This window comes from Melanostigma gelatinosum (assembly GCF_949748355.1).
Source record: "Melanostigma gelatinosum genome assembly, chromosome: 7".
NCBI classification, from domain to species: Eukaryota; Metazoa; Chordata; class Actinopteri; order Perciformes; family Zoarcidae; genus Melanostigma; species Melanostigma gelatinosum.
Genome location: NC_136640.1, coordinates 18,775,548 through 18,803,350, shown reverse-complemented (window position 1 = coordinate 18,803,350; position 27,803 = coordinate 18,775,548). Strand labels below are relative to the sequence as shown.

Genomic DNA, 27,803 nt, shown 5'->3' with positions numbered 1-27,803 from the left:
CAATTTGCTTTTGACAAGATTTGAAATCCATTGTGACCAACGTAATCCAACACTGAAACATTAATCACGTTAACATACAAAGTACTTTTCCTATTCATTTGTAATATTCACTCAAAGCCACTTTATCAGGGTCAACACTGTAATTTCACAACCAACGAATTGTAGTCATTTCATAAATGTGCCGTTTATTATCATGTTATGAAATCAAACTACATAAATTTATATTTTTAAAATTAAACCTTTATCTATCAAGTGCCTCACAATTCAAATCTCTTTTTCGGGGGAGACCTGGTCACAACAGCACACCAGTTACAGTTTAAATAGAAATAAAAACATAACAGACAGGAAATACAATCATCAAACACAAGGACGTGACTAAATCCAGCTCAAAAAGCAGTTACATGTCTATGTAGTGGAAAAGAGTACTGTAATACTCCAATTTTCTTACATTTCTCAGTTGTCTTAGTTTCTTGTCTTCTGTGTAGGATGCAATCTCTGGACCCATTGACTATTGTTTACAGTCCAATGAGCAACCCGCTGGGTTCAGATCATCGACAGACGTTGAAGGAATAGGCTGAAGGGTTTAAGAGATTCCTGTGGGTGTTAGAACCATCAACTGACATGAACTCAAGCCACTGCGCTCTAAAGCCATATTTTAAAGGCCACCGGTAAGTTGTTTGATACTAAAAAGATAAATTAGGATGATGCCACAAAGTCTGCATTTTTTTAAACGGATAATTGCTTTGTATTTTTTCCTGCAGGTCAAATTGTTACTTTAACATCTATCAGTGAAAATCTTCTGTGGTTGGTAATTGGTCCTTGGCGTAGCGGTTAAGATACTAGCGTTTCTCTGGTGTCCAACTCCCCTTGACGGATGCATTTACCAATGCCTGTTTGTGGAGCAGTCAGGTCAGACTCACCATAAATACAAGCTGCTGACTGAGAATAAACGATATTTCTCTTGGCAGCACAAATTGCAGAAAAATAACAGTGTCAGCAAACACTAGGCACATACTCAAAATGTGTATATTGTTTACACGTTAGTACAAAAGCAGTTTTTAAAAACTAAATAAAAAACATTTCATTAAGTCGTTGTGTCCCATGAGTGAAATCTGTTGCAGCACATACAAACCAGCATCAACTCAGTCACCTCTGCAACTACACCTGTTATGATGATCTCAGCCACCACACAGACGCAGACTATGGCAGTGACGCTGCAACTAACTTGACACCATAAGGTCACTGTAGTATAGCAACTGCACAAATGAGCTCTCGCCTTTCAGCTGAGTAACCTGCACATGGTCTGTTTGCCAAAAGCAATGAGTAAATTGACAGCAGCAACAGCCTGCATGCTACAACAACGAAGCGATGCAACGAGTCAGATTGAATGACTCTGCTTCATGCAACAATTCACAGCACTGGATACCATTCGTGGCTTATCCTCTCCCAGTATCAATGACCACAACACACCCCGAAGGTATCACGGCGGACAGGTTGCCGTGCCCGTTTTACTGCACGTATAGTCAAACCACCATCATATTGCTGAAGGAAATCCGTTATTTATCAGTAGAGCTGCTGTGCAGGATGCGCATGCATGTACTGGGAGAGAAACGTCTGAGCATGCACTGCTGTAGCCTATGTCCACCGTCATGCAGGCTACGTGGATGTTTTTAACCCCAAATCACTGACGTCTGAATGAGTCGACTCAAGATGCGCAACACCCCGTGTAAGAAAACGCAGCTTGTCGGCCTTTTCCACTGGACCGCTCCGGCCGCCCCAGTGCGGCAGTATCTGTCACCCCTGATAAACTTGTATGATTGAGTTACGCGGCGATGCGTGAAAAAAACGGCGCTAGGACCACGCGGAAATATGATCGGACATCGAGCCTATTATTCTCATCATGATTAGACAGCGTGCATCCCGGTCTCCTTACATACCTGTCACAACCACCGTCGGGATCCGACTGCTTCTGTTCCGACATTGAAATCTTCATGTCTCACACGGCGGTGTTGCCCATCCGCGTCTCTGTATCCTGCCGCCCGTCCAAGGTCTGCCTGTCCACAGACCATGCGTGTTGTTTCCACACCGCTGAGAGGGGCGGAGCCCGCGGCCCTTGGAGACGGCGTGCAAGTGGATCGCGAGAACGCCACTTATTTATTCGCAGAGCCAATCAGCTGCGGTTCACCTCGAATCGGCATTCAATGACGGTGTGAAATACGCTGGAGCTGAAGCGTGTTTAGTTTGGGAATAACGGGAGCAAACACAGCGAAATAATTTCTTTCGTGAACCTGAACGCATCATTTAAATGGTATTTTGTGCAGTCTGTCTGGGCATCCCACCTCCTGCAACACAGTTTGCTTTGAGCAAATACATGCAACAAGAAATGTGATGGAGACTGAAGGCTGCACTGACTTCAGTTCAAACTGTAAAAAAACAAAGGGATAATGGTTTAGCCAGCTATACAAACCAAAGCCTATCATTATCAAGATAAATAACTATGGTTTATAATGAGACAAAATGTAGGTAGTTGAACGGCAGATTACCAATTGTGTATAGCTGTAGGTTCCACAGAGGATGCGCAATAGCTGTTTCCTAAGTGATGTTTGAAATTGATGAATCAACACAGCGTAGTTTTGTGAGAAAGAGGTAAAACAAAGTGTCAGTTCGATCAACACAAATGAAACCATTTGATGAAATTGTACCGCTTTTTAATATTCACTGCACGTCATCCTACAAGGTGTGACCTTAATGTACAACAGAGGTTGGCCATGGTAACAGGGTTTACACTACCCTCTGCTGGCAGGACAGGAAATATTCTCCTTCAAATGAAATCCAACTTTTCAACTGAAGAATTAAACATTAGTGTGTTACAAAGGCATTTCGCTAAAAACTAAATACCAAAAAGGTGAATGAATTATAGATTTTTTTTTTGTCTCCTTCCATACACAAAAACCATGGTGAGGGAATAAGCTCAAAAATACAGACATTTCCTTTGTTTTCCCTCCAACTACTAAGATTCGACTTCAGGATAAACTACACAACTTCAAATATACAAAAACATAGCAAACAGCTACGAGCACATACAGTATTTACAGCAAAGAGTCTCTTCTCTGGTGAACTTGACGGTGCAGGGATCACATTCAGAACACCGCGTCCTGTTTTTCATTGTTTATACGACAGTAGGAAAAGGTTGTGGTGGTAAAAAAAGAAAGTCCGAACACAAGTTTGTGCACCCTCAGTTATTCACAGCAGTCCTTGTTGAACCAGATGTTCCGATACTTATCTGTCACAGTGATGCAGCCTCCTCTCCCCTCAGGTCCTTCATTCAGCCTACCTCTACCACCTCCCTCTCTGGAAGGGTGGGCACCCAAACCCTGCTCTCCCATTTCTGAAATGCCTCCCTTCTCCATCGTGCATGCCGTCTGGTCCCATAGAAGGATGTCGATGAAAAGGAGGGCCACGAGGAGGAAAGGGCATATGCATTCTGAACCGATCTGGAGGAAACATGGGTCCTCCGGGCATCATTTGCGGGGGCATGTGTGGAGGTGAGAGGAATGGAGGTAGATGAGGGTTCGGCATGCCGGGAGGAGGCTGCATAGGTGGCATCCCCAGTCTGGGACGCTGCATGACTCCTGGGCCTGGCAGGGTCATCACCAGTGCTGGAGGAGACCCCAGCTGGTTGTCGGTGCCAAGATCTGAGGGTGTGCCTGCGTCTCCTTTGGAATCCTTGGTGGACTCCTCTGGAGGTTTTACATTACCTGCTGCAAAGACGATAAGATAAAGTATTTTAATCCCCAGTTGGATTTAAGTGTTGTGGCAGCACAAAAGAAAAAAATGATCAGACAGCAAAAGTTTTAAAGAAGTTACATCAAGCCAAGAACAGCGACAATGCTGCAGCAGAGATCTGTTCATCTTATCATCAACTTCAAAGAGGAGTTACCTTTAATAAACATGAAAGCACTCACATCTCCCCTTTAGATGATTGACAAATCCACTTACCTGGTGCCAACTTTGTAGGGTCAAACTCCGTGGAGATGAAAGGAGCTCCTCCTGGAGGCATGGATGTAGGGGACAGCAGGATGGGGCCAGGAAAGGCAGGTGGACTTCCCATGGGTGCTGCCTGTTGAACTGGGGGCACCTGGAAGACAGAGAAACACAAAGGCATCCTTGTTAAGACAATGTATTAACATGTTTTGATTCCAAAGCATGAAGCAGCTTATTGATGCCTCCTATGTGTATCTTTGTCACGCTTGATGAAGGGACAAAAACATCTTTTGATGAGTATTTTTTTAAACAGCATTTCTGACAGTTTCCCCAGGAATTTTCTGTAGAGTCCTCATAAAACAACGTACTCAATGTAAAAAAATGATTTGAAAAAAGGACATACATCATGTCTAGTGACAAGCATTGTAAAAAAGGTACACAAGTGTGTAGAGGAGGAAGTCCACACATCAAAAAATGAGGGTCACACACTGGCAGGGAACAGTGACTGGACTGTAAGCTTTGTTTGGTAAAACTGCCTTCATTCATTTGAAGTGATCTGAAACAATCTGTGTTGTGAGGAACATGAAAGCTCGCTGGGCAAACGGAGCAAATCTTCAGAAATTCAGCCCAGTTTTCAGCCAAGGATGGCTGTGAGGTGACAGTGATAGCCACTAGACCACACTGTGACATAACAATGCATTTTTCAGAGGCTGAAGGACCTCAATCCCATAATACAGAACAATAAAGTAATTTACTGTCACTAAATGCATCAGTCCTTAATTACGAATGAACAACTTTCACCTAGTAAGAATCAGAATAAGAAACACCTTCTAGGCTTTACAAGTGTAAGTGTGTGTATGTAGGAGTTATTATAGAAAGAGTCAATTAAATTACATTTCAAGGTGTGATATTAGACACCAAAATCTGCTGGAAAACCTCGTACAAAATATGTGCGAGCCAAGTTGGCAAGGATTGTTGCATTTCTGGAAAATAATTGACACATTCTGGATCATAAAGCAGCACAGACTCTGCATTGTTCACTTGTATCACCGTATCTGAATTACTGTGTGGAGGTATGGGGCCACGCATACTACATAAAGAGCAATAAGATAATTAACAATGTGGGGTAATAACAAAAGAAAATTCTATTTGAAACGTTGTGTTTGCACCAATCTTAAAAGTATCTGCACATCAACTTGTGGGGAGATTTTGTGGAACGGAGAGAAAGAAGAAATCAATCTTCTTGCCTTTTTCTTCTTCTTCACATGCTTGATTGGTTGTTGTCAATTATGTATGATGAGGAATATATTAGTGTTTTCTTGGAGTCGATGCTGGGCAGGGAGTTTGTTTATGCGATTCATTTAATGGAGTATCGATAAGTATTGAAAAGGGGTAGGACTAGACGATGTTGCTTATCTTCATTATTTATTTATATTCATAGTTTATTTTTCTATGTTTAAAATAATGTTTATCTTATTCAATTAAAGACTAGGGTAAAACTACCATTGACATGCTTTATCACAGCATCAAATACCATTTATAAACACTACAACCACACAGTTATGAATATATGTTAACAAATTAACATCTGAGGAAGAACAGTGACCATATACGGGAGGATGGTTGCCATTGTTGAGGCTAATTGTTACAGGAAAGAGTTGTAATTGGGGGAGCTGCTGGTGACTGGTGACTGAGACGGAAAGGCTTTTAGGGGGTGTAAGTCACCACCCCACCAATGCGGAACAAGTCACTTATTTCCTGTAATACCACAAACAACAAGCTATTTTGAACTGCTTGTCCTAAGCATAACTTTTAGATTTGACAGAGCTCTCCTTTAGTTTCAGAGTTAAACACAATGGCACAATGGCTTTACTTTAATGTCATGGTCATGGTAAAGGTGGAGACATTTGCAAGGTGTTTCAGTGCCTGAGAGGATACAGAGTTCACAAACTGTTTAACTAACATGCACACGTACAATCATTTGAACTAAGACAGACTGCACACGAATATGTTTTGAGATATCCTGGTGACCAACAAACTGACAATGGACCAGCCCTATGGCTCTATGACAGAGGAAAGGCCTTCTCTGTGGTCAGTGTCACTGATATCACTGAACACAAACACTTCACAGGCTACATTGCTCAGGCCTACCATTTACTTCCTTTTATCAATGACATAACTGTACTTGTTTATTTATACAAATGCTATTTTAAATGTAGAGAACATAACTCGTACAGCTTTCAAATGATTGAAAAATAAGAAAAAGTATGGGTATATGAAATAGCATCAGACATGTATAGTAAATACATACTAGTATGGCTGGTTAATAGGGTTAAAGGCAAATAAAGTCAGAATTAGTCAGAATGACCAGAGTTATTAATGAAGTCACAGTCAAATAATTTCAAATGTGACCTGAATCAAGTTATATTGTTGTGTATGTCATGCATTTATTGAACCACAAACTATTCACACAAATGAATTTCTCTCCATGACCACCTGATACCTGTTGGGCACAGATTCGAGGTGATGAACTTCCATGTTGAAACCATCAGGACAAACACGCAAAATGATTCACGTGATGAACAATTCTGCAAGTCAAGCGAATCTCTCTTTAGATGGAAAGCGCATATTTCTGTTCCAACGAATCATAATCACATGTAGTTGGATGAAATGATGAAAGCCATCTCTGCACAGATGAGCTGCAAATGAATAATTCCTCACGCATCAAATGCTTTTCACAATGCTATAGATCTGGAAAAGTTTCCTCGTCACTGTCAGAAAATGTGTTGTTGACAGAACCGTTTCGACATTAACATTTCGAACCGTTTGTCAGGTTTTGTAGTAATCCATGTCATTAAAAGAAATAATATGGTGACTGCAACTGTCCAAAGATCTAGGATCCATTTTGAAATATTATTGCACCGAACTTTGACAGCCAACCAGGAATGTTTTATGCATGGAGGTACATACTGTACATGTACACTCATCAAACTGATATTATACCTTAAAAACTAAAAAGGTATTTGAATTTATTGATGTATAAATTCAAAAAATTGAAGTGATTAAAAAACACATATAGACAACTAGGACTGGAACCGAATTGTAAGGCACCACGTGTCCCATTAGAAAAAGCTTAGTTTTGTATCCTTCAAAGAAAAAGAACTGTGTTGTTGCATCAGTTTTCACCAGGACTTGTGCAGCTGCTCTACAAACAAACATGCATTCCATCGAAATAGGCAGAGTCGGACAATATACTTTGTATTTCAAGAGAGAATTTGGGGATTTCACAATCATTCCAATATTTTAGGCAAATCAGAAGAACTGCAGGTAAAAGCACTTCTGCATTGAACCCATAATTTGGAAGAGGTGGCTATCGCTTGATACTCAGGTCAGTAAGTCAGCTAGTTCTGGCAGCTAAAGCTTTGCCATCGTAAAGGGTAAAAACTGTATTTTGCGAATGCAACAATAAAAAGTAGTCAGGCATTGTCAACAGAGTTTTTATTTTTTGACTGTCCTCACTCGAGGTCTTACGATCTCAGTCATCTGCTTTTCATTTTAATGTTTCCATCTTTGCTGACACGGCTAATTGCTGCTGGGTAGTGGTGTCAATTTGTATCTGCCACAATGACAATTGTTATACTGCCATTGAGGAGCACCATCGTTGGAAGCTTTAAAATCCTACACATAGTGGCTTTAACTTCAGCTTCTGTTAGTTTCAAATGTTTGATGAATCATTGTGCATTCACAAAAAATAATGCAATCACATGAGACTATGGGCGACTAGCTCGTCACACCCGTCGTAGAAAACCACACTTAAGTTTTTGTGGAGCGTAGCTAAGAGCAGTTTTCAGAAGGTTTGCCCGTTGATATGCATTTCCCCCTAACCAACAACGGGGTGCTGTCATTTTGACTGGAGGGAAACAGTCCATGACGGGGGACCAGACTTCGGCATAACACCGGCAGAGTTTTGCCGGAGGGTGGACAGGGTGGTCGGGTGTTGGCAGCCTATAATAGGTAGGCCGGACCCCGTTCATCTGCATATTCTGCAGCAACAGAGCCAGTTGAAAATTGGCAATGTGTCCCTTTCATTCCTCCCTTGTCCTCCTCCAGCATCTGACAACAGGTGAGGGAGGTGTGTGGAAACAGCAGTCACCTGTAGCTCCGTATCACGCCAAACTCCAGCCCACTTGTTGGTGGTCCAATCAAATGTGAAGGACGTGATTTAAATCTCTCTTGAAACTGTACACCAGTCAACTATTTTGTTTCTTTGTGACATAAATCACAGTACAGAAGCTGAAGAAGCTCCAACTTTCGTTTCACTATAAGTTTAAATAAATGAGTGAACCTCATTTGAAAGGGGGGGGGGGGGTGATTTAATTTGACTAAATTCACCTACAGCAACTTTAAACCTGCAATCCACTTCACTTTTTTAATTATTTGCAATAAATTACGACAGCCGGATGGATGTAAAACAGACAAAATTTAGGTTTTTCAGAATAGTTTTGTCTAATGGTATTTATACACACACATATATATAGTTCGTTAACTACCTGCAGCAATTAAACTTAACACAAAGAAAACAAGAGAAAAGATCAAATTAAAATAAATTTGCAACCAAAATAGTTCATGCTGTTTTACTGCTACTAACATATAATTGAAATAGAGAAAATGCAGTTCATAGAATCAAGTCACACAGCCTTGAGGAAGTCAGTATGGGGATAGCAACAGAGGGGTCTGCTCTTACCCTGGTGTTTCACTCCATCAGCAGAATATCGAGGACATCTGCGGCTCCATTTTTCCTGCAGGTTATTTACACTTGCACCACAAACCAGGCAGCTGGGCATTGGCTCTTTGATCAAGACTCTCAGCTCGGTTGGGTATCAACTGAATGCTTTCACTCGTCAGTATAACTCCTTTTTTCTTTTCTTCGTTTGTACCCGTTACTTAGAAGACATGTCAACAGACGGTAATGAGGCTGCCCTACAATAACCTGGCCTATATCTTTTAAGATTATTCATGAGAAAACAAATGTCATGGAATATTTAGGTCAATTTTATTATGAATGAGCCTCTCATTACCTTCCAACCGTTCCATGCAACAGAGGGAATTCCAACAGGCAAAGATAATTTCCTTAACACTCACCTTCGTGAGGCCTCATGAGTCTAATTGAAGAATTTCCCTCTTTCCTTGGAATGTCACTTCACTTGAAAAAGACTGAAAGGAGAAGACTGCTCAGTTTACATTATAATCCATGTTAATGACTGAGCTACCGCAGAATGCTCTAGAGGGCTGAGTCAGACCTGTGATTTCTACAACATGTAGAATGTGGAGCTTTTTCAAGCATAACGAATTAGAGAGCAGCATGAGGGTTTAACACCATTACATTCTGAATTTGTGATTCTCTTTTCTTCTCCCGTCTCTTGCTCAGTCAGAAGCGCTTTACTTCTGTTCCAAACAGGTTCAAGGATGTTTACGAATGCAAAACCTTTGAGTAAACCTACATCCAGAAGAACCTGTTGTGTAATTACTGATTTACAATACTTAAAAGCAAAAATCTAAGTGATTTGAAATGTTTAGATTTTGTTCTCTACATTTTTTGAACAAAACATTTTGAAATACAAAGTCACATCCACCTAAACAACACATGGGTTGAGAGAAGGGCTTAACGATATTTCAATATGATAATTTATCGTCTGTTAACTGGAATCATAATCAGTGTTTTACAAGTTCAATTTATTTTAACATTTATAACTGCCAAATGGAAAATCTATATTTAGAAATGTTCTCAAACCAGGGATAGTTTACAGGGATGTTTGTTCTTTAAAATATTACCATAAATGTGGAAAAACTAAAGTGTAGTTTCAGAATGCTCCTTTACTGACTGCTGCATTTTGGAAGTTGTATATGTCCTTAAAGAGCATAGTACATTACATGTTTTTAATATTCTTAGAATTGCTGTATGTTGCTGACTAATCATTTTTGCAGTATTGTTTGTAGGCCATTTCCCATTGAAATATATCTTTACTACTTTACAATCTTGTACTGAATGTCTTTTTATTTTTTAACAATATAACAGTGAAGAAAGGTGATCTAAAAAAAAGCCTAAAATAGTTTTTAAAAGAAGAATTGAGGCCATGTAAACACAGGGGTTGTAATTATGAAATATGTTCCCTGTGTAAACTCCACATAAGCCATCTTTGCGTTCTCTGTAGTTCATAAAGTAAAGTGAATCATTTTATCCTTGGCTTACAACTTTTACCTTGTCCACTTCATTCCGAGGGCTGGCAACCTTTTTTGTTGCATCCACTTTACTTCAATATGCCTGGTAACCTGTAGAAGCAATGGCTAATAGATGCACTGGAGAAATCCTGCAAGGTTTGCTTATTCATCCATGGAAAATTGAGAAATATGCTTTCAACCATGGACTCAGGGATGCAAACATGCTGGGTCAAGATCTTTTTTTAAACAATGTATAAAGTAGATATGACATTTTTGTTTTTCTGAACTTACAATGCAACACTGAGCTCATATAAATGGGCTCTGACACCAGACTTTATCATCTTCAAACATCGCAAGAGCAAGAGAGACAGGTTGTGGAGTGATATTGCCATCTGCCATGAGACGAGGCAACGCAGGAAGTTACACACTGTATGCAAGATCAGAGATCATTAACTTAGCCATGCAATTAAGAGCAGATTTTTGGGAATAAACAAAGATTTTTTTACAAAGCTCAGTCTAAAACTGAACCACTGTCGTCATTTGAGGGGTATACTTCCGAGAAGACACCGTTTAGAATGTTAACATGTAAATGGTGCATAATAGATTATTCAATTGAGATTCAAATCGGGAATTGGGAAAAAGACATATGTTGTTGGTTTTTAAGCTACTGTGGGTACGTTGTAAAAGAGAAAAAAAACCATGGCACATGTCACGTCAACCTCCTTCAGCAGATATAGCATGAACAGCTCAATTCAACTCCATGTTCATGGCAGAATTTCTTCTATCTGGCACAACTTTGCCGTGTAACCGTTTCGTGCCACTTCTCTCTGCTGCACTAACAGATGGCCGACAATGAAACTCCATCCTTTAAGGTCAACATACACACTCGCTGCGTCACGATCGTCTAGGTGTAATTTGACACCCATACCACATACCAAACAGACAGAAGAGTCCGTCAAGTTTCCCATCCAGGGAGCAAATGTGGTGAAATTGCTGCTTTTTGGAGAGTTGACAGGCACTTATGTTGGGGAGAAAAAGGACAGCAGCATGTCTTAACACTTGTATGTGTGCCCAGACACCGTTTGTGTGAGGGATAACGTAGATACATGCATGGAAAACAGTGTGTTATGATGCACGTCATACGACGCAGGCTGAGCAAACGGCGTCACTGGGCCAGACAAAGCTAAAGTTAACTGCTTTCAATGCGCAATTGCTTTGGACAGGATAATGTTTTAAGTAGCAGCATAACTGAAAACCAAAGGGTTTACCTCAATTTTCATGACTATCCAAGTATCCAAACGTGCGGGCAAATAATCCTGCAAGAGGTACAAGTTTGCTGTGATTCGCACAGGCAGAGCGCAGAAGCTTATGCAAATATGAAGTAATTGACGGGTTGAAGAAGTATTATTTGCAGGTATTAAAAGTATGTAGCCTGAGAGAAGCCACTTTTCAAAAGCCATGTCTTGAATCCAAAGAAATCAAACGGGTGCATTCCCTTTCAAAACAAGTTTTGCCGCTCAAGATTTAGAAAGATGACAAGACTTCTGTAAAATCTAAGAGATGTAACTACAAATCAGTCAAAAGAAAAATATTTAAAAAAAATCCACAGACATCAAGAGTGAAAGCATCTTATTCCTCTTAAGTATCACTACCTGAAGGTGGTCTGATGAAATTCAGTTATATAAAGTAGCTGAGCAGACGTGGACGACAAATACAGTCGACAACTCGGATGTCTCCAATTGTTTTCAAAACTAGTGCTGAACCAAGATGAATCTTTACCTTTTTGATGTTTTGCATCCATGTCCATTCTATATTGTATTATTTGGTATAAAATGGCTAGGTGGGTGAATATGACTGCACACTGGTGTCATGTTGCATATCATTTGTGGAAACGATTTGGTGTAAAATGACATACAACGTGCATTATGGTACTATGAACTTTCCTTTGTCTGGAACTTCAAATATTCAGAGTAAAGGACTGTGTGGGTTTACACTGCCAATGTGTTAAGACCCACAAAATAGTGTACTTTACCCAAGAAATCAAATTCAACTTCCTTAGACTGCTACTCAATGAGGAGAAACATGAAGAGGTTTGCAGAAGTATCTCTGCTCACTAATCTAGCACTATGATGAACGCACACCAGTAAGGAAGAACAATACGGATTAACTCATGCATCTTTTAGAGTTTTCAGGTCAAGTTAACCCCAAATGCAATGCATCTCCTTTGTGCAACATCATGATTGAGCAGGCAGACATTTGGACACAGGCCTAGTCCCAGTGTCCCCCCTAAGGCCTCAAACCCTGAACCCTCATGGACTTACTGACGTCACCTGGTAAGTGGATGTGTGAGAGAGACTGCGAGGGCTTCAAATGGTGTAAATAGGAATGGGACAGCACTTTGCTGCAACACATCACGTTACCATGACAACGTCAAATTATGATGTACAATTATGTGTATTTAATTTATACTTTGTACTCCCTGATTTGAAAGTCTTCCAGGCTCTTTCCTCACAAGATGAGAGGTAACTTCATATAATCTATTTACTCGTTTTTGTCAAAAAAGCTTCAATGACAAAGTCAAATATTTGATGAATAAATAAATAAATATCCTCTAATCTCATGTTATTATTTGTTCCATCTTTAACCCTTAATGTTTGTGTATATTTAATATGACAGGCTGAACACGTGAGCCGTCCTCTCTGTTTACCTCTTTTTTACGGCTCCATGCGTCCATTGGTTACCCAGTGTTTAACATCACATTGCAATGATTTGTGGGTAATTCCCTTGGGCAAAGTTATGGAAAGTGCTCATAAAAGGGTTCAACATGTCTGCCAGAGAGCCCTCAAACACTGTTTTTACTGGAGCGCGCCTCAATGTCCGTGAGTCCTTAAAGGTGGAGATTGGGCCACACATCCTCTTTGGTTTTATTCATTCTTGCATTAAAAAAAAAAAAGCTAAGCCAATTCATTTCAAGTGCTGGCTTGACAGTTTCCGTACGACAGCTCCGGGGAATTGCTATAGTATACAAACTTATAATATTGTGTTCTGTTGTCTTGGTTACAAAGACAATTATGGAGTACTACATTTTAAGATGTTTTCTTCAAAAACAGCAGAAGGCCTGGGCAGCACTCATTTCTTCTTAATTGTATACTTCCATGATACCATACTGTATTGTGCAAGTGTAAACCTGACCATAAACAAGTCTCAAAAAACAGGTCATTGTAGTGTGGCTATCTCCTGATCTTAATCTACTTTGATAACTAAACTAGAGCAAAAGTATTTTACTGATCTGTTACAGCGTGGTAGAATAGGGTCAGAGGTACGCATGAGAAGTGGTTAAATCAGTTGTAAATGACCAAAGACAGGATTGTAAAATTAGGATAGCATACAAAGTGTTATCTGGGCTTCATTGATACCCAAGACTATGCCACATGAGTAACTTTAGTTTTTGTTGGAGATTGCAGGAGTTTTTCCTTAATTCGATCAATGGCACACGCTCGAGCTCCATGTCCCGTATTAAGAAAAGCACAGACAACTGAAACCTGCTGTGTGTACTGGAGTACATCATGACACCAGCTCATTTTGTTCAGGCAGTACTCCCCTTGCCACAAACATATCGAAAACAAATTCAGAAAATCTCCTCTCCAGTTTCCAATAACCAGCTTGTCGCAACGTTGTGCACAAGTTGCTACGGATGCTGTCGGCTTACCTTGTCTCCCACTTGGTCACTTCCTCCCAATCAGGCCTTTAAGTCCCACCAGCAGCCAATAGTCACACACTCTGGACCTGTAGACGTGAGCAACCTTTCTCTTCAGAGAGGTGTGCAGTCTAGCATGACTGCTACGTATGGCAGCTTGCGGACAGTCCAGCTGGATCATGTTATCAAACCCATAGTTCAGCATGAGGTCATGAGGACTTTTATTTGCTGCTAGTTAAAACAAGCTCAAGTCCACGAGTTTAGGGTTCACACCTATTGCATCCAATACACATTTCATTTGTTCAACAAGAAGCTGATTCAATCTATTCAACCGTTAATGGTGTATCATTAGGATTTGTTTTTTTTGTAATTGCATGTGAAAACTGAACATTACATACAATTGTTGATGACTTGGCCAAACTCAGACAGTGTGTATAATAGAGCTCAGATACTGAAAACAGAAAGGATCACAGGAATGCTTCCCTCTACACATACCACAGTAATTAAAGTTTTTTGTAATTCCCACTTTATTTGAATACGTTATACTGCACAGTACAAGGTTACTGAGTGAAGATGCAAATATTTTGCAAAGGAAAAGGATAAACGAATATATAAGCATTGCTGGATTTAATGCCTATGAGTAGAGGAGCTTATCTGAATGGTAATAAAGTGAATCAAATCACCAAGTTAGACTCGTCTCGTTATTTGGTGACTCTGAAACCACCCCTATGCTGATTCACATGTCGACAACCCCTCTTATAGAGTAAATAATCATTCATTTAGGACAGAAACAGGAAAATTCCTCTTTTCATCAACAGTTTAATTCAGCACTCCAAAACACCCATAATAATCATATCCCCTTCTGTTGCACACACCATGACTGAGAAGGTTTCCTAAAAGCAATCAATTGTAATGTGTAACCAGTTATGAGTCCTACGTCTTTAAGAAACTTTCAACGAGCGTTACTCTCAGTCTTCAACACCAAGTCGAGACTACATAATAAAGAACCGAGTGCTCATTTAGAAAGTCGAGTTCCTCAAAGTGACTAACGGTGTTCATTTTTAGCATTTACGTTTCTCTGTTTTTTACGTTTATGTATCTGCCATCAGCGGAACCTATCCAATTTATATTAGGCCATCTACAAAGATAAAGATTTTTTAACATTTTGTTTTGGTAATGTATAAAGCTAGTTATTTTTATATCTAAATGTGCTCAAGAATTCACATGAATAAAAATGCATAATTTAAATGACCATGTACATTTGTATATCACCACGCCAAACAAAACATATCAGGAAAAGCCAAACCTGTTTTGCCGACCAGACACTGCTGTGCGCCGCACTTTTTCCAAGTTGCAAAAAATAGAAATGCTTAATGTATTCTTTTTTACTGTTGCAACCATCGATTGATTCACCGCTCCTTAACCTCTGCCTTCCTCCTCTGACAACCCAGGGTAATGAGGATGTCAGTTAACAGCTAGTCAGTTGCTTAACATTGAACCTCAACTTTAGAAAGATGTTGAGGCTACATTGACCCTTCGCTATCGGACAGAAGACAATGAAATTAGGGAACAACACTGTTCCTGTAAAGCCAGGTGGGTCTTTATTCACTGTAACAACCACCGAAAACATTCAGTATACCGTCAGCAGCTGGCATGGCATAGTGCTAATAGTCCTAGTTAATGATGTGCTCACGTACCGTGCTAATGTTAACGCCACTGTTCATTATGTAGAAACCTAACATTGTAGAAACATCCTCTCCTTCCAACCTCTCTGGGTGACGAATATCACTATTACACTTGCCCCAGGCACAATGTTTGACCATTACGAGCTCGAAATCTACAAAACCAGCCTGAAAATGAATCTGAAACGATTGCATGAAGGAAGGTGGTCCTTGGAAGTTTTGTAACAAATCAGAAGTGTCATTTCCTATTTGTCCAACAGCCCGTTATCCCAAAAACAAAACGTCATTGTTCCGAAGGCCCATTGCTCTGAAAATACAAACTCTTCTCTCTCATAAATGTATCGTTGTTTTAACGTGGACGCTTTTATCGTGAACCTTTAACTTTGATTATGTATTTTATCGCCCAGCCCTATGTGCAATCGCCTAAGCCCAAGGAATTGTCTACAAGAGCATATGCATCTTGCTGCAAACTGAATGTTATTTTTCAATTTCTAACCTCTATTTCGGCTGAAATGGTGAGCACCTCGGTTAGTTTAACCCAGGGGTGTCAAACTCATCTTCACTCTGGGGCCACATAAGCATCACGGCCTCAAAGGGCCGGTTGTAAATGTCTGTAAATGACTGTGTAAATGTAACTACTCCTAACATATTGGTAAATAACTGTCTCTGCATTTGATTCTTGTTTATTCACGTGTCAAAGTCTGGTTACTGAGAGTTTTCAAGAATCTGTGAAAGTCGACAATGGTTAAATACGTTGTAGATAACCATATATCGACATAAATAAGCTGCCGTTAGAACAAAGAACACGTAGTTTATCGTAGCCTAGGCATTTTGCCGTGGTAACGAGTCTCCAAAAGCACTTTTACGCAGACATAGTCTGAGTAAACCATGTGTAAAATATAAATTTTCTGTCGTATTGTTATCAAATTTGAACTTGTACTAGGTACTATGACTTCATGCTATGGTACCATTGTGTTTTCTAGCTAATAAGTCCCAGTTAGAGTTATCTGCAGGCACCTGTTTGCCAAAACAAAATGCAGGCGGAAATAAAAACCTTCTATTTCAGTGTGTTGTAAACTTTATAGCTCAATGCCAGTAGCACTTACAGTGATTCTGACTGTTTGTGAAGAAACTTCAGTGTTACCTTTCAATGGAGACTAAAATGGTTCAATAACAGCTATCAGTTTACTTTGGGTACGCCTTGGATAGGCGTTTTAGGCAAATTTTACAGGAGTGATAAGAGGATTTAAGTATCTCAGTTATGACTTTCTTTCAAAGTGCTGAAATCTTTCTGAAGCTAAGTCCGCCTTAGAAATGTATACCGTGTGTGCACCTTATTTGCAGAGTAGTTCTCACTGAATTGGGATAAGTCTTCCAACACAGTAATTCTAAAATTGTCCGATTTGATACTATCACAATATTTCCAATTTGGCTAGATGCTTTTGTCATTCACTGCTGTATATTCTGCAGTAACTTTTCAAATTTTTGAAGAGAAGCTGAGATGATGGTTTAGATAAGCTCCACTACTCATGTGCGACACAAATGTATTTTCCTTACAGCCTCCACAGTGAAAATTGTGAAGTAAGCCACCAAAACAAAGGCTACAAAACCAATCAAATTGAAGTGCTTGTAATATCAAAAAGAAGGTGTTTAAAGACTGTATTAGCATTACCTGAATGCGAGCAGGGACAGTTCCTTCTGCAGGTACACTTTCCATCGCTCCATTTACAGATGCCTGCTTACCGAGGTCCTTGCCATTATTCCACTCTGAGCACAATGGAAAACATAATGACAGGGTTAGGAAAACTGTGTCTAACAGCCTGCAGGAGGTGAATCTTGGCAATGCTAAAAGGAATATGTAAGCATTTACCTGGATTTAGTGTCTCTGCGTCCAGCATACCCCCTTCCCGATAGCTCTCCAACTCCTCAACTTTGACTTTGCTCCAGGGAATGTAGGTAACTCCCCGCTCCACGTCCCAGAACTTTTTGTGCGTTGACTTTATACCTTTGTTCAAAGCCCAAGCAATCTAGGAATAAATGGCATGAGCTATGATCAAGTTAACAATCACAACTAAAAAGTTACAGAACAAATATTACACTGGGAATAGAAGCAATATGTGATAATTTACCTTAACGGGTTTCTGATTGACTTTATATGAGCCTTTACCGAGTTTGTTCAGGGCTGTATTGGCATCTTGTCTGTGGACCATAACAATATAGGCACAACCCCTCGGAGGAATCATCTGGGCATAGAGAAGGAATAAAGTGAAAGTGCAAATACTTGATAACATTTTCTTAAGACCATGGAAGATTACAAGTATCTTTGAGAAGAATAGTCCAAACTTACATTGATGGAATCAATCATGCCAAACTCTTCCAAAAGGGACATCACGTCGGACTGCTGTGTTTTCTTGTCCAGTTGTCCAACCCAAAGTGTAGTACTGCAAACTAAAAGCAAAATAAGATTAGTAGCTGCTTGGAACATGCAGTACTACATTGTCATTTGCAAGTGCCTTCATCATTTCAAGTGTTGATTGTAAAAAGAAATGTTACAAACCACGGGAACTTGTCTGTATAGATTTAACTATTAATTGATTACCAAAAAAAGCATAATCAGATAATTGTGTGTTGTAGTTCTCTGTAGACACACAACAGTGTCGTTTCAAACTATTACAATTATCCCATGTGAAATCAGAGTAGCTCCCATCTAGGGCTGCACGATTATGGCCTAAATCATAATCACGATTATTTTGATCAATATTGAGATCACGATTATTCATTCATTTTAGGGACATCTTTTTATTGCACTTTAATGTTTAAATGAACAAGAACACTGCTTCCACTTCATTGTTGTGCTACTTTCTGGCTAATGTACAAATCTTTGCATCAGACTGGTCCTTATCACAGTGCATCTCGTAGAAGGAAAATATAAATAAAATAGTATCAACACTTTTTACCCAAAATTAAATCAACAGAGCACTGCTTTCACTTCCATGTTGTGCTACATTCCAGCTAATGTACACGTCTTTGCATCAAAATAAAACTTATACGGTTCTTATTCACCTGAAGCAAAATATAAATGACCGTCTGCTCTCTGTTCTGTTGTCTGTCTCTCTACTCTTCTACTAATACCGGAGTCAGTCGACTGCAGACAGAACTTTTTTTGAGGCTGCCGCTGCATGGTGCACGACACCTCCCATCTCCTTCGCCCCCTGGTGGTCGGCTGACTGCTAGTTGAGGAAGCACTTGATTTGCTATGTAGCAGAGCACGCATTTTAAACGTCAATATCGCGGACGATCAAGCTCATTTAATTGTGGCAGCCAAAATCGTGACCGCGATTAAAATTTGATTAAGTGTGCAGCCCTACTCCCATCTGTGGGGTGAGATGGATAATGTTGCTGTGACATCACGTAGTAGTACTTGCAGTAGTTCTAAGTACTGCAGGGTTCATAAATGACATTCACAGGTTTGTTTCTGTTGTTGAACGTACCACTGAGTGTCTCGCTCTTTATGCTGGGAAGACCTTTCTGTCTGCGCTCTCGGTCCTTCTCTCTTTCATTCCTGTCCTGAGAACCAGAGCGAGACCTCCAGCGCTGTTCTCTGGAGTGGGAATCAGAGCGCCGATGCCTCGACCTTCTTGAGCGGGACGAAGACCGTGATCTTCTTCTCCTGGGAGATCTGACACACAAAATATTGAACCACCTGAAATGTGTTGTCACCAAAAAATCGAATTCATGGGAGGAAAGCCATCTCTTTCATTGTTGGCTGAGTAGAAAATATCAACATGAACACTAAGTAAAGGGAGTCCACGACAGCAGCTGAGTGTCATAGCCGCAACCTCTGGATCTGAAAAAGTAAGTGCCACACACTGCAGTTCTCTGAATGGCGACTTGAGGGAGTCAGTCCCCATAGAGCCCCACGGTGAAAGGAGACTGCAGGACAGCGCCATTCGACTCTTATTCTAAGTTTTTATGTAGCGACAGAACAGAGGACTCTGGCATGAAAAAATTGGGAGGCTGAGCTTTATGGTGAATAATGCAGAAATGTAAGGCACAGAGTCTGACAGGATTTCATTTCACTGGAGTTGTACCGTGTACAATTTCATTTGACAGATAAATTGATTGAACAACTTTGTGCTCCATTGTTTTTTTTGGTGAGTGAAATTCTAGTGTGCCTATTTTTTTTGCCAGACAAAATTAGCATCCTAATTTTCATCCAATATCATATTGTTAATGTGCTAACCAAGCTAGCGCTATTGTTAGCGGCTAACTTACATTTGTTATGCCAACAGAACCTGCCTCCCATCTCCGATCTCTAGTCCAAATATAGTCCCTTCTGGTTCCAAAAAACAAGATGGCAACAGCTGGAGCCACCATCATTGAGCTAGTTTGTACAATCTATGGTGGCAGTGCTTGCTCTGCACTAATTGCTCCATGCTTTCTGATGTGTAATATATTCATCAGAATGCAGTCACTATTTCTGCAGATTATCAAATAATTAACAGTCGATACAGAAATAGGCTTTGGCAAGTGTTACATGTGCCCGAATAAGAACTATTACAAACAGAACTGTATTTGATGATGAACATCTCAGTGAAATCCACAACATTACACAGTAATGGTGATAAGCAGCCCCTTACCTTGAACCAGATCTGGATTTGGATCGCCTGCCATAGCCTCTGTGTCTGCCCTCCCGCCTCATAGACGAGTCTTCTCTTGAATTTCCCTATTAGACAATGATGACATGACAATTATAATGAGCAGAGGATTCCAAGTACCAGTTTAAAAAGTTGAACATAGACACTTCCCTGCCAGTTGAGGCAGCCATGTCAATGTCTTGTTTCAACTGTACCAATGAGAAAAACTAACTTATGGGAAAAAGTTGACATTCAAATGCAGTGAAACTTGAGCTGAGGCTGAACGTCCTTCTCTCACAGGAGAGACCTTTAATCAGGTTCAGCTAAACTGGGGTTGAAGATTTACCTGTGAATAAGCCTCATTTATGGAACCGTATCCATCTAGCATCATATGATGTTCACCATGACTTCCTCCACCGTGCTGATGGATGACAAATAGACAGGAGATGGTTCAAAAACAGAAACCACATGGCCCATTGACCACAGAACATTTTACTGAAGCTTGCAGCTCCACACATTTGAGCCTTTCCATAATCAAAACATGAATATATGAAACATTCATTATCATAACAGTCATTTTGGCTTGACTCCACATATCAAAAGAGCAACAGCATTTGCTTCAAACTATTTGTGGACAGCATGCTGGTGTTATACCAGAGAGTTGCTATATTTGAGATGTAGTTGAGTAATTATATAATGCAGTTATAATTAGATACCTCTATACCCCCGCTCTGTCCCATCATATGTGGATGAACATTCTCCGAGTTGGGCATCTGACCAGGAAACTGGTTAAACACATTTTCAGGAATGCCTCTGTCATGACAAAATATACACAGATATTACGTTTGGGTATTACAAACCTATAAAGACAACAAAATACATTAAACTACAATCACCACCTCGCAATTGTATCATCGATGTCAGTCCAAAATGTCATCACTTCATCGTTTTAGACATCTGTGTGAAATTGTCATAAGTAGCATATGAATTATTGCACTACGGCCAAAAATAATTTTGTGAGGTCACAATGATCGTTGACCACCATAATCTAATCCTTTCATACGTGAGTGCACATGGACATTTTTGCCGACATCAGTCAAAGTCATTCCGGAGATATTGCGTTGACAAGAGTAGGACGGGCGTGAGCTGACCAAAGTGACCGGGACCATGGACCATCAAAATTTAACTGCAGATATTTTACAGCAAGAAAATCACATATGTGAATTATTTACAAGAATATAGTCTGTATTCATTTCGGGATTCCAGTTCCACAACCTTGGTGTTGTGCATGCTTGCTCAGTGGTATGGTATTAGCAACTTTCTCCAAAGCCGTTACACCAAGCGCACATAATTTTGTCGGACTTTGATTTGATTTGTTACGAATGATAAAAATGTTGCATTTCTCTCCTTACTAACAACGGGAATTTCAAGCAAAAATACATTGACATTCCCTCATCACTGGGAACTATTTTATCATTCTGAATCTTGCCAGAGAGCCACCTCTTCCAAATTGTTAAAAGTATCTGCACATCAACTTGTGGGGATATTTTGTGGAACGGAGAGAAAGAAGAAATCAATCTTCTTGCTTTTTTTTCTTCTTCACATGCTTGATTGGTTGTTGTTGATTATGTATGATGAAGAATATATTAGTGTATTTTTGGAGTCAATGCTGGGGCGGTGAGTTTGTTTATGCCATTGATTTAATTGAGTATCGGTAAGTATTGAAAAGGGGTAGGACTAGACGATGTTGCTTATCTTCATCGTTATTTATTCATATTCATTGTTTATTTTTCTATGTTTACAATTATGTTTATCTTATTCAATTAAAGACGAGATTAAACATCTCTCATGCTATGACTTGTGCATTAGGAGTGTTGACCCAATTGACCAGTCACCAAATCCCACCCCTCAAACGCAGACTGGCCAATCATAGTGTAGCATCTACCAGCTCTGACCATAAACCCGCTACTTGTGAAACAATACGGTCGTGCATGTCGTCTCTCAACTTAATCTCCAGTCTTGAATCTCAAATATGCCAATCGGACTGTAAACAATGAGCAGAGCACAGAAAAACGAGTATTGACTGGGAGATCTCTTAGCGACACTGGGACGCCGGAAATATAGCCCATTGCCCCCAGAGGCCGATTCCTCTAATAGCTGGTTGAACAGACAAGTGAATGTATACTTAATAGCTGCATTGATTGCAAACAAGGCAATTTTTCACAGGTAAAAAGATGTATTCTGAGCTGTTTATACAAAACATACACAACAAATGCATCAGCATAAATACAGTGTATGAAACTCACTGTGACTGGGCACTGCCTTCTTTAGCGGTTACTTCCTCAGGTTCATCATCGTAATCAAATCGGTCAAGGAGTTTCTGAGGAAACATATATTATACGATTAGGTAAATTATGTAAATGATCCCAGCAGGTTATGTTGCGACACTGAGCGATGCTATTACCTCGGCTAAAGAGCTTCTCTTTTCTGTGTGTGCACTGTACGGGTTGAGCTGGGACACGGGCGCCTGGGGTTGGTTTGGTATGTTGTTTGCCAGCGTGGCTGCCAGGGTCTTATCTGCCTGCTGGAAGTTCTGGAGCATCCTATGCAGCTAGAGGAGAGAGGGTCATTTAAAATGTGAACTGTTTATTACCTGCCATGACACAGAACAGATGGAGGACTTACACCAATGCATTGCTTACCTCCTGACCATGGGGCGATTGAAACAGCTGTGCCACAGCAGCTAAGGCGTCAGGAGTGGGCAGCTGGGGCACAGCTGGCACAACCGGGGCACTAGTGACAGGAAGCTCTGTCTCTGGTTGGGGGTTAGCAGGAACTGTTCAGATACAAGAGATAAATTAGCACCGTACAAATGACAACCTCACTTTAACATCAGGTAACGCTTGATTATATTGTGACAAACATTGCCCAAAGTATTTCGATTTATTTCTCTACCTTCCAGTTCAGGGGCGGGCACAATGGCTCCGTTGGACATATCCATCAGAGGCTGAATGATGTCCATGTCAAACACACCATTCTTCTGCCACAGGTTCAGGACACGGAGAATTTTGCACTGATAAAGAAAGAAAAAATAACAATCCCACCCTTGCAAAATGTCTTATTATAATTAGTTGTAATGACAGAAAATACCAAAAGGATTAACAAAATAAAGTACCTTATCATCCTCTGGGCATCGGTAAAGGTTTTGAAAAGTATCTGTGAAGTTCTTCAAGAATCTGGGCGCAAATACATCTTTGTCAACACCGAACTGATGCCGTGACTGTCGAACAATGGAATCCACCACATACAAACCAGGGACTTTTAATTCTGGCCTGCACTATTGGAAAAAACCCAAAACAAGACAATTTAGTACTATCGTCTCATGACAAAATGCATTTGTACAATGCATTGTGAACTCAAATGTTTCATATCATGTACTCACTAAGGCTCTGTAGTACATACCTTCTTGATGAACTTTTCAACAATCTGGACAACATGTTTGTAAAGCTGATGAAAGAAAAAAATAATAATAACAACATCAGTCACAGCATACTAGGAAACACTTTAATCATGAACGATATAACCATAGGGGTAGGGAAGAGCAATGAAAGATTGTGTTGATAAAGTTTACATTTAATACAGGAGTTCTGTAATAAGTCCGATGAACTTCCAGCGGTTTTTCAGCCATTATCTGATACAGTTAAGCTAAGTAGAAAGAGACACATTTTAAAAATACAAAAATCTCAAATGCAAAACTACTATCACAGTATTCTATGAGAACATCTCCACCAGTGTGTTGAAGACATCCAAACAAGTGTTTTTTACAAAAATACAAATAAATGTGCCCATCTCCCATCTATGGTTTGTCAGTAGTCAGCAGAACTGCTGGAACAGCACTTCTCAGTTGTTGCTCATGCACTGACTACTCAGTATGTGGCTAATGAGGAAACCCCTTTGGTAGCCACATCTCAGTCTTCTAGGACAACTGTTATCTTCCAAAATCCACACGGCCAGAGAGCTATTGATGTGAAAATTATAATTTGTAAATACGTTATTCCTTGAGGTAATACTCATCAATCTACTGCGAAAGTGTTTCATTTTGAAAAATTGCAATAATTAAGACAAATTATGAAAATCTTAATTATTCTGTTATTTACTGAATTAAAAAAAGCTAAGTGGGTGAAATGCTTTCGGTATGACAGTGTTTTCATTGTAAAACAACAAAATCAAAAAGTCTAGGAGATCATCATCACCAGCCACTCTTTGCTAAGACAATTACACTGATTCAGCATTCACTTTACCTTGATAGCTTTGATGGCTGACTTTGTGACATACATCATCTTAGCACGGGATATTGGAGGCTTCATGTCGATCATGGAGAACAACTGATTGTCAAAAAAACGAGAAAAAAAACCAACAACATTGAGAAAGGCATAAACACCACTAAACTACAGTAACAGGCATTCCCCACTCACCAATTATAGAAGAGTCAGCAACAGCACAATATAATAAAAATAGGTCGCGTAAACCAGATGTTTCATTAGCTTTGATATAGTCATTGGCGTTGTTACCCGAGACCAGCAGTCGGGTCAAACATGTGTTTTACGCACGTGCACAACACGTTTAGAAAGCAGCTTATAGAAACTAAACTACATGTATTATGTATAAGCAACAACGACACACACACTGTAAAGATACATACAGTAAGACAAAACTACAGTTCAGAGTCCTCGGGTGGCAACAATACAATAATACGTATTGATAAGCTTAAACGCAACATTTAACTTCCTCAAAACAAGCACCATTGGTTAGAGCAGCATTCCTACAGTTATTGACATCCTAATGTTTTAACATGGACAGCGCGACACAATTCATTGAATAGGATGTAAAGCGAACGGTGCAGACGCTATTGTTATCCTTGACGTTAGTATTGATAATGTATCGAGGTCTCAGTGGTGTAAAGTCAAAAATCGCTAAACACTGGAATCACAGGCCTTGCGAGATTAACGTACAAGCGTTGATCTCGATTTAAGCTAGTGGCTAACAAACCAAGTCATGTTTACGTTTTAATCGACCACGTTCAGGGGAGCTGATACCCCACCCAAAATGAATCAATTTGACTGATTATATTGGATATATTTACAATTAGCTTAGTGATCAAACAAATAATCTAGCGCTAAACCAAATGACATTATTTATGGGTAACGTTAGCCTTCGGGTTTAGCGTTAGCTCTCTGGGTTAAACACGAGCATACTTTACCTCCATGTTGAACGCGTTCACAGCATCCATAATGGTTTGTTGTGTTGAACACCGGTGGACGAACACTTATATTTCGTTACTCTACCAAAGCATAGTATTGTGTAGTTACATAACGTTAGGTAACATAACCAGCGACGTTGAATTACTCTGTTTTGATACGAGTGTGTGGTCACATAGCACGGCTGCTAGCTTCGTGGTTCCGCCCCAGCGTGCGCGTGTCAGCGTCTGATGTCACAGGGTAATGCTGCCTTCACGGTTATTGGAAAATGGTAAATAATTTTGGGGGAAGGAGTCCTTTAACACTGAAATTTGTTTAGAATATTTTTTGTTACTTCTGGTTCCCTCGTCACGGAGTCAATGGGTGTTTTGATTAAATGCCTGAAATAAGCTCCGTGGTAAACACAAGCGTGAGATATTTTAGAATTGTGTTCTACAATATAAAATATGTCAGTAAATATCCCACACATGAACTTTGAAGCTTTTACGTGTCTTAAAGACACAGGTTGTTGCTACTACACGTCTACTAGTCCGTGTTTACAGTTGTGTACTCGTGCTCATGCGACCATGGTGTAGTTCGTTTTAAGTCTGACTTTAGCTTTATTAGTGTGTATGTAAAAAATATATACTTTTTACATTTTAGGAATCATATAACTCACTTAAATATGTTACAGTTGAGGATTAATTACCATAGACTGTATATAAGATTACATGTGAATGTCCAAAACACAAATTCCAGTGGTCTCACCGACGTCACGATCTCCTTAGTTACGAGGTCGGTCGGCCATGTTGGAGTACATACAGATCCTACATGGCGGCGAGTAAACAAGGAAGTGCGGCGAAAATACAATACTTTGAATCACTGGATAGTGCATCAAAGGTTCGCTACCTGGCCAAATTGAAGGTTATTGGTAACTTGGATCCCTATACGATGAGTGCAGATCGTTTCAGTGCCGATCCTACTTATCTTCCATCGGTAAACTACGCCAACATCTACGCGTATCTCGTGAACACCCCCAGTCCTTACACAAAAGACGAGCTGGAGTGCTACAAAGGGCTCGACGCTTATAATCAGTTTGTCAGTGGATGGGTCCGAGACGTCAAAGCAACGGTCGTCGACAATTCTCATCTCGTCATTGGAAGGGTAAATATATACAGATCTGGTCAGATATTGAGCAATATTCAATGTTTACTCAGTGCAAACAGACACGTGTGTTTGTTTGCATTGTACGTGCATGTCATTGTGTGCGTGTGTGTAGGAATTAACTTTAAACTAACTCCTAACTTCATCCCCCCCCCCCCCCACACACACACATATATATATATATATATATATATATATATATATATATATATATATATATATATATATATATATATATATATATATATATATATATATATATATATATATATATATATATGATCTGACGTTAAACTCATATCAAGCAATGCTGAGGCTGCATCTCTGTGTTTCGCCTGTTGTACACGCTCGACACGTCTCTGGCACCGACTGCTGTCACGGGCAGGGGCGGACTGGCCATCGGGGATACCGGGGGAATCCCCGGTAGGCCGACGGGGTTTGGGCCGGTCTCTGACATCGCCGGCCCGACTATATTATATGCTTCACAGAACACGTTCAATTGACTCTAATACCGAAAGTCAATAATCAGTGAAAACTGTATCAACAGTATAAACTGACATTATACTACTCCTCGCGATCTGATGACGCCATAGCACGGCTGGACACTACGGTGCTTTTAAAAACTTTTTCTCCATTACCGCGGTCTGCGCCGTGCGCTCGTGCCGGCGACGGTCGGGGCGGGGCCGGCGGAGGTGCGAATGGCCGCCGTAGACCGGCGAAATACAGGGGCGGCTCGACTGTCACGGCGTCCATGAATCGAGGACTTCTTACTGGAACTGAAACGATGTACTGGGATTAAATTCTTTGTCAACAAAGAATTTGGTAAGTGACAAACTGCGTTTGTTTTTTTACATCTGCAGTAACGTTTTTATGACTAATATTTGATGGCTCGTGCTCTTGTGTGGTGGAATGCGTGGATCCGCTGCAGGTCTGCTGGATTGATGTGCTTTGTTGTCATATGAATATATGTGACTGGTTCTTATGACTTTGTGGCTGTCATTGTGTTAATTACGTTGATTTGACTATGCGTTGTCAGTTATTGACGTAGCGTCCCGTCACGGATTCATGTATCTGCAGCTTGCGTCACTCGCTCAGAGACAAGCCGTTTTGAGTGTGAGCTAGCAGCATGGCACCGGTACCAAAACGTAAATCCTTTAAAGGTGGAGCTGAAAAGCTCAGGGAG

General features: G+C 40.2%; 1 protein-coding gene across 1 annotated transcript; it reads right to left on the bottom strand.

Annotated features, from left to right (window-relative positions):
• Window positions 1-2,707: 2,707 nt before the first annotated feature.
• On the bottom strand, window positions 2,708-25,653 carry LOC306780165 (SR-related and CTD-associated factor 4-like). The gene is made up of 18 exons (XM_079272421.1): window positions 25,480-25,653; window positions 24,521-24,604; window positions 23,682-23,726; window positions 23,395-23,556; window positions 23,175-23,292; window positions 22,922-23,055; window positions 22,684-22,830; window positions 22,526-22,599; window positions 20,936-21,032; window positions 20,566-20,640; window positions 20,223-20,308; window positions 19,074-19,261; window positions 17,930-18,030; window positions 17,712-17,825; window positions 17,453-17,609; window positions 17,255-17,349; window positions 4,000-4,138; window positions 2,708-3,761 (listed from the first exon to the last, which is right to left on the bottom strand). Exons 1-18 carry the CDS (start codon window positions 25,507-25,509, stop codon window positions 3,337-3,339), a joined length of 2,271 nt encoding a protein of 756 aa, XP_079128547.1. The 5' UTR covers window positions 25,510-25,653; the 3' UTR covers window positions 2,708-3,336.
• Between the last annotated feature and the right edge of the window lie 2,150 nt (window positions 25,654-27,803).

Excerpts from the sequence above, each read along its gene's own strand:
- LOC306780165 (XM_079272421.1), bottom strand. The coding sequence starts at position 25,509 with ATGGATGCTGTGAACGCGTTCAACATGGAG. Across the intron at positions 21,033-22,525 it reads GAAGGCAGTGCCCAGTCACA|AGGCATTCCTGAAAATGTGT; the intron begins GTGAGTTTCATA and ends TTGTCATGACAG. Across the intron at positions 4,139-17,254 it reads CTGTCCCTGCTCGCATTCAG|GTGCCCCCAGTTCAACAGGC; the intron begins GTAATGCTAATA and ends TCTGTCTTCCAG.